Raw genomic sequence first — 12,474 nt, forward strand, 5'->3', positions numbered from 1 at the left:
CAGTACACCTTGAATGCACCCTCCCTCTCTCTCAGACGGACAGACACCACTAGACTTATACGTCAGGATTTCATTCAGCTAGATACCAGAAGCACATGGATACAACCAGCACAAGAGTTGGGCTGTCACAAAAATACGGAAGCGTAAACTGACTTTTACTTGTACTTCAAATACTCGAGAGAATTAGAGAGAGAGAGAGAGAGAGAGAGAGAGAGAGAGAGAGAGAGAGAGAGAGAGAGAGAGAGAGAGAGAGAGAAAGCTCGACACTTCATTTGGGGACCAGAAGATGGGTCCCAGATTGACCTCCTCACAAGGTCTGGAGGTGTGGCTGTTGAAGGTGTCTCTATAGTCAAAGAAGAAGAAGCTTCCTAAAGCATAGAAACATTATGAGTCAACATATGCTTCCTGTAGCCAACATAGGGAGAGTTCCTCAAAGGGTGAGTCATTTGACACAGCGGGTGTTTTGAATCTGGTTGAGGGTTTAGATGAGGAAGAGGTGTTATCTACTCAGTTTATGTACTTCAGTTTTGAGCTGGGACGCTCGTTGCTACTACTGCCCCATCCCGCCGCTTCCCCTCCTCTACGTACCCCATCCCACTCGCCCTCACTCTCCCTCTCTGCGCGCAACCCAAGCCCCCCCCCCCCCAAAAAAAAAAAAAAAAAAACTCGCTCCCTGCTTGGCTGCTTCAGCCCTCCCTCTCTCTTCCATTTGTGCTGTCCCGCGGAACTTTATCTCCTGCTGGCAGCATTTCTGTCCCCTTTGCCTAGCATCCCCCCTCCTCCCTGCTTGCTCGGGCCATTTCCCCATGGTGGGCTCACAGCAAGGAGATTCCTGCCGCCCTCTCTTCTCGCAATAGCAGACACAAATGGAGGCATCTACTTCTCCTCAGAGGGACTCAGCCTCACCCGACACCCCAAAACCTACCATCCGACTTGCTCTCTCCCCGATGGAGCAAGCGAGTCTTGGAGCGCCTTCAAGCCACCTTTGTCGTCCACAAGATTATTGGCACCCGACCTAGCAGAGGCGAGGTGCGCGATCTCCTCCAAGTCTGCCTTCTCTCTAAGGTGGGAAAGATCATTGATGTGCAATTGCTCAAGCGTGGCTACTATCATATCGAGTTTGAGACGCCTGAGTTGGCGACTATCATTGCGATGAGTCCTCTAGCCACCCGAACAGTCAAGGCCCATTGTCGACAGTGGCACCATGGTTTTGTTCCAGCTTCAAATGTTCTTGTCAAGAAAGCAAATATATCCATTTCGGTTTGCTTTCCCAGGTTGAGAAGAGAATACCTCCCACTTTTGTCCAAGATTGATTCCATCATTGGATAGTCTTGGAGACAACCTGCACGGCAATTATTGTTACGATACACGTTTTGGTTGGGGATACCCCCACTCTCCCGAAGGTAGTCCTTTTGCCTAGGGTGAGTGGTCTGTGGTTTCGCCAGAGCATGGAGTATTCAAGACTCACGAACCAGTGCGAAGGCTTCTACTCGGAGAACCCAACCTGCAACATAGACTCCGCCTACCAAGCTGATGGCTGGAAGCAAGTGCAAGGCCAGCAACATTGGGTTTCTATGTGGAACCGTTTTGACCCTCTACAGCAGGATGAACATAAGGAGACTCCTTCCACATCGGCCTCGTGACGGCCAGGCCCCCCCCCCCGCTCACCGCCCCGCCTCCACCTCCCTCTTCGCCACTCACACCCCCCTCCCCCGCCCCTCCCATCTCACCCACCTAACCCTCAGCTTCGTCTTCCGGCCCATCTCACACCCCACAACCAACTCAGGGGGCAAGACACTCCATAGCATCTCGGAGATCTTTTGGTAACGCTTTTGCCACGAGCCAATTGGCTCGAGAGGGACTACCCTACCTGAGGACACCACTATGGTGCGCGCTTCTCCCTTTGAGTCGGTCCCTGGAGAGTTGACCAAATTTGACATTCACCGGTGATGGGATGTTTTTGACTACGACTTTACACCCTGTCCTGGCGGCCCATCTCCTGACCTCGAGGCAGCTTGCTTTAGAGTGCATGTTCTTTTTGTGGCAGCCAGAGGTGCAGACGCCTTGGACACAATGGTTGGTGCCTTTTTCGATGAGTGGCACGGACCACACATAGTGGCCTATGCACATAGTACTGGATTGACTACATGTCCAAGCTCATGAGTTCTCTTATCACACGGGGGGACCTCAGAGTGGCAGACTTCATACAGACCCTATGGTCTTTGGCCAATTATCTGTGACAACACCTAATGCAACAGGTATACTTTTTTTGCAGACACCTAGAGTGCACCTTGCTATGTATATGTAATGAGGATACCTGGACACATTGTGGTATACTTTTTTTGCAGACACTCAAAGTGCACCTTGCTATGTATATGTAATGAGGATACTTGGACAAAGAATGTAGCTCTACAGATTGCACGCTCATCTTGGGCATGGGTGGGACAGACACTTCATTCACGCCTATCTAGGGGTCACTCGAATGCGGACTACTCCCGTCCAAGCCGGCCTCGAAGACTGTGAGGTTGGCTACTACGACAGCATCAGAGAAAGCCTGGATTGGATGTAGATGAGACTCGCTGCTTTGAGCAGTCCTTGCTATAATGATCCTTGGACTCTGGGCAATGTCGGCATGGTGGAGACCCTCGAGGAAGAGGACACTTGTCAGCTGTAGCGGAAGGGTTTAAGGATTTTTGCTCGAATCTAGTACTTCGCACAAACACAAGGCTACTTCACTTCACTTGAAAGAAACTGAATTTGAACACAATGAGAGAGAGAGAGAGAGACAGAGAGAGAGAGAGAGAGAGACACCACCGCATGTCGGGTCCCAACCACCCTCAAGCCAGAGCAGGTACTTGCTTTAATTACTTGCACAAATGCTGAAACAATGGCTAGATGCTGAATAATGATGCTGAAATGCTTCATGCTGATGCTTCATGCAAAAACGCTAGGCTAGATCTGATGCTGACACTAAGGATCTGCAAAACACTAAGGGTGATCTGATGCTATAGGCTGAAAACGCTGATCTGGTGAAAATCGCTGGGCTGAATCTGATGCAAAAACGCTGGCTGATCTGCTGCAAGAACGCTAGGGCTGAATCTGATGCAAAACGCTAGGGCTGATCTGATGCTGTAGGCTGAAAACGCTGGTGCTGAACTGCTGGGCTGAGGGTACTTACAATGATGAATGTGCTTGTGATGGAAACGCTGGTGACAGCTTGTTCTGCAGGTACTGGATTCTATTGTCCGAAAGCCTTGGGAAGAGCTTTCTCCACCCAGTTCTTAACCAGGAATTCCCCAAGCTGTTTGAAAAGCTAAGCCACTAAGGCCTTCGTGCTCGTCATGAGCTCTGAAAAGGTTTCATTGGGTTGGAGCTCTAGGTTTCCCATCTCATCCAAAACCTTCTCTTGGAAGTCACCAAGTCAGAAGGCCTCACAAAAACTTCACCTTAGTGTCGCCCAATTTGCAAAGTGATTCTCAGCAAACTGACTATACCATTTGTCTGCTAAGCTATCCAAGGTCGAACAAAAAAGCACTAAGCATCCTCATGGTTGAGGCCACGACCTCAACACAGAGGGACAAACCTACTTACATGGTCATTTGCATCCTCTGCAGAAAGACCCTGAAGGTAGGAGACTTAGATTTTTACTTTAGCCAGAATGCTTGTCAGTTATTCCATTGCCACCTGCTCCAGTGCTGGTTCTGGAGAGGGTAAAGGAGATTGTATGAAGTGTGGCCGAGGAGATGAAAAGGGTGATAAAAAGTGGCTGAGCTGGATACCTGGGGAGGTAGTGGCAGTGGGGGCGTGGTACTTCTACTAGGTAAGAAAGGTTGATGCTTTTTGTGGTAATATTGCAAAGAGCTTTAGAGGGTTGGAACGATCTTTAGCCTGCCTTGCATGTGTCATGCATGAGCAGCCTAAGAGTCAACCACTAAGAGGGAAGAGAACTTCCGAGCGCTATTAGACCTCTCGCTTGCTCGAGTCTAGCTAGACCAGCTAGACCTGCTAGACCAAGTTTCCCCACTCGACCTGCTAAACTTTCTCGACCAACTAGATCAAGCCTGTTGGACTCGCTCGACTAGCTGGACCAGGTCGATCTACTCAACCAGCTGGACCAAGTCGACCAGCTAGACTACGTCGACCTAGTAGACCTCTTGCCCAGCTAGCCCAAGTCGACCTGCTAACCTACTACTCGTGCTAGTCGTCCCAACTTTTCCACCTTGGCTAGCTGTTTCATTGGCTGCAATGAGCAATGGAGTGAGACTTCAGTTGAGGTTCCACCAGGGGTGCCAAAAATGACAGCACCTATAGCAGGAAATGTGGGTGCTCCTCGAGCAGTATGCAACAAACCTTACTCCATGGCACAAACTAGACAATTGAAATGTGACATACAACAGAAATGTAGGATGGGGTGAAGAAGCTGCAGCGAGTCATCAAGAAACCAACAGCCACTCTCCAAAGCAAATTACCAACAACTCAGAACTGGAGCAACAAAGGAGGAATTCTCAGACATTGAAGAAACCAGTCCACTTGCTCAACGTTGCTCCTGAAGACTGCAAAATCCAGCGAATCTCAATCAAGAAGGCAGGAGAAAGAACCGGACAAACTCTGATGCAGACCAAAGTGTAGGGTGACTTAAGAAGGGCAACGAGAGAGGCCCCGCTCTCCACACACAAACAAACCAACACCCAAAAAGCAACAAGCACACAAACAAGCAAATGTCACCCCACAAGCCCATCCCACCCACCTAACCCACACACATAACACACACACACACACACACCCAAATACTCGACTCACCCACTCGCACACCAAACAAACAAGCACTTACACACACGTAACGAACAGAAAAACACGCACTGTCAAACTCACAATCACAAACACTCAATACTTTTGCTTTTGGGTTGGATCATCTAGGCTAAGAACCAAAAAAAAGGTTATTCCATTGGCTCAACTCCTGGAGGATAAGCAAAATCATGGTAAGCCCAAAGCGACCAAACTAGTAATGGTAAGCATATCTCTCCTATTGCAGATTTTGCATTACCACATGGTGGTGTTTAGTGTCACACGTGGTGTTTGATACAGATGTGCATATGATCATTTATCAGACCATAACAGACACAATTACTTGGTTCCTTATTGCTAACGGATGTTTCTTGTCCTTCAGGACCATCTGAATGAACCAGAAAAGAACTAAAAAAAACTGATGAAAGAGCTCTTTAAATGAACTCTATCTAACATCTTTGGAACACTCAACTAAAAAGACACCAACAGTCAAGTTGCAACACTTCAAACTCTTGCAGCATTTTGCAACATTACATAACCCTATGCACTAAAACAAGGAATAAAGAAGAATGCCGAGCCTGCGATGAGAAATAAAATCCAGTTGTTTAACCTTAAAAGTTACTTGAATATGCTAGTTGGTAATCATACAGAACCTGTGTATTTAACGAATTGTAACCGCCAAGACAGCCCAGCACGTACCATGAACGTAAAGCCTGGCCAATAATGGAGTTTAGTGAAACTATCCACAAGTCCTATACCTCATGTTCATAAAATTTGTGAAGCTTTGCAATGTACATTTCACTTAACAGCTTACACTTCCTATGATATCAATGTCCTTTTCTGAAGGACCGCTGTAAAGTTCCATCCAGATATAAGAATCGGTGGCATCAAAACTGCACAAATTAAGCTGCCAATCCGAGTCAAGACCTTCAGGATGCTCAGCCACTACATGAGCATGGATTATGTAGAGGCAACTCACAACAATGCTGGCAAGGACAGAACACATACTCACAAAACGACACTTTCATAGGAACAGAAGAACCAGTTTTCGCTTGAAGTATATCCTTCTCCTTTCTTTTGATCCTTTCATTAACCTGTCAGGATTCCTTGCTTTTAGGTCACAAATAAGTCAGGAAATTCTAGCTACATTGAAGATGCATAAAAGCTTACACGCTTTCCCATTTCCTCTGGATCTTCAAAGCTATTTTCGATGATTTCTTGAATTTCCCTATCATCTTTGAAAGCCCCGTCCAAAAAGCTGCATTTATGAGTTGAATTGATAAGGTCCCTCTCATTCATGACAAGATGCAACAATCATGTATGTCATTCCCTTGAACAACTCCATACAATGCTTGTTACAATATGATTTTGATTTTACGGGAAGAAATTGCCAATTATTTGTGCTTAAACAAAAGTAAATGTCTAAAATTCTAGACTACAAGAAGAGCTATATCAAAACACAAATCAAGAGACATGAGTCTTCCTATAAAAGATAGAAAATTCATAATTTAATTATGTAGAAGAACAAACACCGGTTCCTCTTTATAGATAAATTGCACAAAAGAAAAAGACAAACTATGTCAGCCAAGAATAATTGACAAAAGCTCTACTTTAAAGTCATGAGGCAAAACACAAAGACTTGATTCCTTTCAAACTATGATAATGATACAAATCTTATGCATATAAACTGAAATCAAATTCTACAACATGAAGACGTTGAATGAAGCAAAGTTACTATTTTGTCAATAGTTATGTAGGAGGCACACAGAAATGAAACGAAATGGAATGTTATATCAAAAGGCCAAAATGACCTATGAGACCAAACTAATAAAATCTTGGTGGATCTAATCCAATGTCTAGGTACAAAAACAAAAATGAAGTGAAGTTAAGTGAAAGATTAAGATCATCATCATCATCATCATCAGTGCCTGAGGATGCCCGGCATTGGGGCGTTGTCCGAGAAAGTACTGCATCGATCGCTGAAGAGCTTCATCAATGTCCGCCTCTGAAAATGATCGTACTGGGCGTCTCCCATGTCGTGCTAGAACGGTCCTAACCCTCTAATGGAGCCTCTCCTTCCTCTCACTCTCAGTCAGAAGCAAAAAAGGACAAGAAAGAATGGAGGACGAGCGTTTGCCCCGTTCCTGTGCTTGTAAAGATTCTCCCTTAGTAATAAAGATATTCTCTTTATGGGGGGTACCAACCCATCTTCTTGTCCCCAATGATGTGTCAAGCTTTCTCTCTCTCTCTCTTCCCCCCCCCAATTCTCTTGAGTATATGGATAGCAACTAAAAGTTAGTTTACGCTTCCGTCTTTTGTGACAGTGATATCAAAGCAAGGTCATCTCTCTCTTTCTTAAGGGATTGACGACTCTTGGCAGACTGCAAAAATGGAAGGAAGTGAGATAGAGTTCACTCTCTTCTAGCACCACGTGGCAGAGTTACAGAAAGCTCTCTCCAATCCAGAAGTTCAAAAGATTCTTCATACCCTTGAAAAAGGGAAGAAGAAAGTGCCGTTGGAGTCAGAGAAATCCCGCACAACCCAAAGAGACAAGAGCCTCAAAAAGACCCTCTAGTCGGAACCTCCCGCATGCAGGAAGTGCAATCGAAGGAAAGAACTCATGTCAAGAAGGATTCTAGACATAGAAAGAAGGAGCATCATAAGAAGAAGCACTGCAGGTAGAAATCATTCAACTCAAGTGACAAAGATGTAAAATTTGATTCCTACAACAGACGGCGGGATAACGACAAAGCTCTAGCTTTCATCCGCCAGTTTGAAGTCGCATTTGCAAAAGGGAATTTTAAAGAAAGGTCTAAGCTTCACCTTGTCAATATGTACCTGAAAGGCACATCCAGCAGTTGGTGGTTGACTCGATCCTCAAAAAACGCAAGCATCAAGATTGGACTGGCTTCAAGAAGGAATTCTATCCCTTCCTCCCAACTATGAGGAAGAAGTAAAGAAAGAATGGGATCGGCTTTCTCAGTTAGAGAACGAAACTGCTCCACAATATGTAGATAAGTTTTGGGACATTCTCTTGAAAGTTACCTCATTCAAGAAGATTGAAGATTCGGAGAAGATGAGGAAGTTTGAAGCGAGGTTGCATGAAGCTTTATCCACGAGGCAACTTACAAATACTTATGGAATCACCTCGCATAGCTGATGCTATACACCATAAGGGAACTCCCAGGAAGCTGGAACAAAACACTTATCATACTACGCAGAAAGCTCTTAATAATCAGTCCACTTCTACTTCTTCTTATCAAAAGAAGAAAAGAGCTGCCTCAAATGCAAAAGCAAAACCCAATCAGCCCAAGAAAGGGAAATATCTCTCTCTTGCAGAATTGAGAACATATATTAGTGAAGGGAGCTGTTTCAAGTGTGGACAAATTGGACACATGAAGGGTGATTGCCCCACTAAAACCCCGCAGCCGCCTTCTTCTAATGCAGTAACAAATGTGTACAGAAATAGAACAAAGGATGGTAAAGAACGCTCTCTTCTAAAAGCATGGGCAGCATCAACAACTAGCGGGCAATGTTTGATCCAGGCTGTACGGATAACTTCATCTCTACGAAGCTTGCCGAAGATCTCAATTTACAGCCCAAACGCTTTGGAGTCTCTATTAAAGCATCATCTGCTTTCAAAGGCCAAAACTCCAGTTCTACTCCTATTATAAGGAAGCTGACTTTGAAGGTAGATAACTACAAAGATTAAGAATCTTTCTTGCTAGCTCATTTGAGGGATGTGATATAATCTAGGGAATGCCTTGGCACTACAACATGCACCCCATCCCTGATTATGTTCAAAAAACCATGTCCTTCGATCATAAAGGAAAGCAATATGTTGTAATTGTGGATGCAGGTGAAGGGCGTATTCCCATCGCCAACCACATTGCAATTAAGAAAGAAATGAAAAAGTGTATTTCAACGTACTTAATTTTTGCAAGAGAAAAAGGTGTGTCTTCTTCACAACTTTCTTTCTCTTTAGAGCAAAATGAAATTAAGTTGTTAGAAAGTTTTAAAGATTGTTTCGTAGATGAACTTCAACCTCGATCTGAGGATAATACAATTGATTTGATCCCAAGGAGTTCTCCTCAAAATCAGCCCCCTTATAGAGTCACTTTACTACAGCAAGAGGAGATCCTCAAGCAGGTTAATGAACTTTTGGAGAAGGGTTTAATAAGGCCTAGTACTTTTCCATGTTGTTCACCTGTCCTCTTAGTACACAAAAAGGACGGCATATTCTATATGTGCATAGGTTATAGATCTCTAAACAAGATCATAATCAAGAATCGACACCCAATCCCTCGAATTGTTGGCATTCTTGATAAGTTACAAGGAGCAAGTGTCTTTAGTCGTATAGACTTGAAGAGCCAATATCATCAAATCTGCATTGCTTCTCAAGATGTGCATAAGACTTCATTTAGAACAACCTTTAGGTTGTATGAATAATCAGTGATGCCTTTTGGACTCACTAATGCACCAACAACATTCAACAGAATGATGGATAGAATTTTCTATTCATAAAGAAGATTTACAAGTCTTCTTTGATGACGTCTTAATCTTCTCAGAGACAAAAGAAGAACATTACAAACATCTTGCAACAGTGTTTGAAAAACTATGCAAACATAAGTTATTTGTAAATGCTAAGAAAAGTGAATTCTTTTTAAAAGAAATTCATTACTTGGGCCATATAGTATCTCACAATCAGGTGAGAATGGACCCTGACAAGATTCAAGCAATTGTAGAATGGACTACGCCAACTACAGTACATGAAGTTTGAAGTTTTCTCGATCTCTTTTCCTATTATCGGTGTTTCATCCGAGCTTTCGCCGCCATAGCCGATCCTCTCCATGAGTTGACGAAGAAGCGGATTTCATTCCATTGGTGATTTGGAGAAAACCAAGCTTTTGAAAAGCTTAAGTATTTCCTCCATCACAGACCTGTCCTCACCGTCCCTGATCTTCGCAAACCTTTCGAGGTGTATTGCGATGCATCTGGAGATCGTGTAGGAGCAGTTTTGAACCAAGAAGGTCACGCCATAGCTTATGAGAGTCGACGCCTTAGAGATGCAGAATTGCATGCTTCCATTTATGAGAGAGCTAATGGCAGTAACTCACGCTCTTTCCATATGGAAACATTATCTTTTAGGAGCTAATTTTGTAATTAAGACAGATCATCAAAGTCTTCGCTACTTTCTCACACGGAGAAAGTTATTAGAAAAGCAGATGAGATGGGCCAACTTTCTTCCAATGTTTCATTTTCAGATTTTGCACACTTCTAGAAACAAGAATACGCCCTCTCCAGACATCCTAAGGTTGCTACATTGACAACTATATTTCATGAGGAACTAGAATCTCTTGGTGAGATGTATCCTCAAGATCCAGATTTTGCTACAATCTAGGCCGATCTTCAAGCAGGACATTCAAGGCCTCTTTATTCTATCAAAGATAATACACTCTATCATCAACAATCTATATGCAGCTCCGCCCTTGCGACATAAGGTGATGGAAGAAGCACATATTTCTCCCTATGCAGACCATTGAGGGGTTTTTACAACTACTACAGCTCTTGAAAGGTTTTTCTTTTGGCCAATGTTCCGGACGGACAATGAAAAATATGTTCGAAAGTGTTTGGTATGTCAAAAAGTGAAATATGACAGACATAAAGTTTATGGTCAGTTTCAGCCACTCCCTATGCCTGACACGCCATGGGAAAGCATTGCCATGGATTTTATTACAGACCTTCCTAAATCAAAGAATGGAAATGATGCAATATGGACTATTATAGACACATTCAGTAAGCAAGCACATATCCTTCCAATTAAGAAAACAATTAAAGCTGATCACATGGCTAGAATCTTTCTAGCTCAGATTTTTAAACATCACGGATTGCCAAAAACTATTGTCAGCGATAGACATCCTCGTATGACTAGTTTATTTTGGCAAGCAATATTCAAGAATTTGGGAGCTTAGCTTGATTTTTCGTCAGCTTATCATCCTCAATAGATGGTCAAAGAAAAATCGCTAATGCCTGTGTTTTAGACCTTCTCAAGTGCTATGTTTCGGAAAGACAATCCGAATGGGAATAGTACCTACCTTTACTTGAGTTTGCGTATTATAATACCATGCATTCCTCAATTGACGAATTTGGGCGCGATATAGATACTGCCTATCAACAAGTAAAACAAGCAATTCTTTGCACTCAAGAGCAGCAAAAGACAAAAGCAGACAAGCACAGAAGAAATCTCACCTTACAGAAGGACAACATGTTCTACTTAAGTTTGAGAAAGCTAGATTAAAAAAGCGAATTGGAAAAGGGAAAGTTGTTAAACTTTCCCATAGATTTTACAGCCCTTTCAAAATTACAAATAAAGTCAATGAAGAGACTTTAAGATTGGATTTTCCCTCTCATTGGCGCATCCATAATGCTTTTCATATACGTTTCCTCCGACCATATGTTGGTTCTCCCATGGCTCCACTACAAGAAGACCCTCCAGAAGTCAAAGAGACTGACGAGATCCTTCAACCAGAACAGATAATACACCACTCGGAGCGACAACTAAAGTCCGGGAGACTACATCGAAAGTATTTAGTCAAGTTTAATAATTACACCCTTTTAGATGCTAAGTGGATGACTGAGTCAGATCGCAAGGATTACCCAAACATCTTGCACAGTTATGTTGATGCTCTACAATTGAGGTTTAGAACCAAGAGGGATGTAGCTATGTCAATTTTTGTAAATAGATAATTTATTTACTAGAAAAAAATTTATTTAAGTAGTTGTGTGCACATCAGAATAAAACAAGTAGTTCTAGGGCCTTAGGTGCGTCTAAATGTGGGCCAAAGCACCTCATGGAGACCCTAGCAGAAAAATATCATGAAATCCTAGAGATTGGGAAATCGGTCTTTCAAAAGGGGTAGACAGTAGCCTCATATCTTAGGCTCAAAAAATTACGTGCGTCAGTGCGAGCACAAGAATGAGATGGGGTCCTTAGAATAGAGATCCTAAGGCCGGGATTATTTTTAATAAGGCCTTAGGATAAGCTAATTAAACTAAGTTTAATTATTTGTGCTCGAGCTAAATCGTCGGACAAGTGTGAACAGGTGATGCAGAAGCAATGCCGGTACGGTATTATGTCGGGGAGCATCTGATGTTTTCATAAGTAGCGTTCATTTGATCAATTATGAGTTAATTGCACATTTCATTAATGGCTTAGGAACTTTTAAAAGTTAAAAGTTAAATGGTTTTTGAGTTATTAAGTGTGCCACTTGGCACACACTTACACATGCAAACCAAAGTTACTCGGAACGCGGAACGTGGAACGGGAACGGCGACGGGCCTCCCTACGGAACGAGGGAACGGGAATGGGCCCAGAACAGGAATGGCGCGGAACGGGAGGCAAAAAAAACACCCAAATATTGTTTTTTTTAGCGTTATGTGTTTGAATACAAGTAGTACTAGAGTCCTTTGACTCTAATACCCACAAAAAACACGATTCGAAGACCATTCAACCTTATTATGACTTGATTGGGATGTGCAGCGCCCAGAGTACATAGCACATATACAACATTGAGCAAACACAATGCCCATACACAATGCTCTCAAATAATTGCAAGAGTAGTAGTCAGAGATAACACTTTGGAATTAATTATGGCTAACAAGCCTCAAGGGCCGCCAAGGTGCTACAAA

General features: G+C 43.3%; 1 protein-coding gene across 1 annotated transcript in view; it reads right to left on the bottom strand.

The window, feature by feature from the left end:
* Positions 1-12,474, bottom strand: part of LOC147432342 (uncharacterized) — a 90,759-nt gene that overhangs the window by 17,285 nt on the left and 61,000 nt on the right. Inside the window, exons 4-7 of the mRNA XM_086492323.1 lie at positions 5,956-6,043; positions 5,794-5,879; positions 5,600-5,678; positions 5,439-5,498 (exon numbers count right to left, since the gene is read on the bottom strand). Coding sequence (XP_086348449.1) covers positions 5,439-5,498; positions 5,600-5,678; positions 5,794-5,879; positions 5,956-6,043 — 313 coding nt within the window. The remainder of the gene's footprint in view (positions 1-5,438; positions 5,499-5,599; positions 5,679-5,793; positions 5,880-5,955; positions 6,044-12,474) is intronic.

This window comes from Adiantum capillus-veneris, chromosome 20, assembly GCF_014529385.1.
Source record: "Adiantum capillus-veneris isolate H3 chromosome 20, ASM1452938v2, whole genome shotgun sequence".
NCBI classification, from domain to species: domain Eukaryota; kingdom Viridiplantae; phylum Streptophyta; class Polypodiopsida; order Polypodiales; family Pteridaceae; genus Adiantum; species Adiantum capillus-veneris.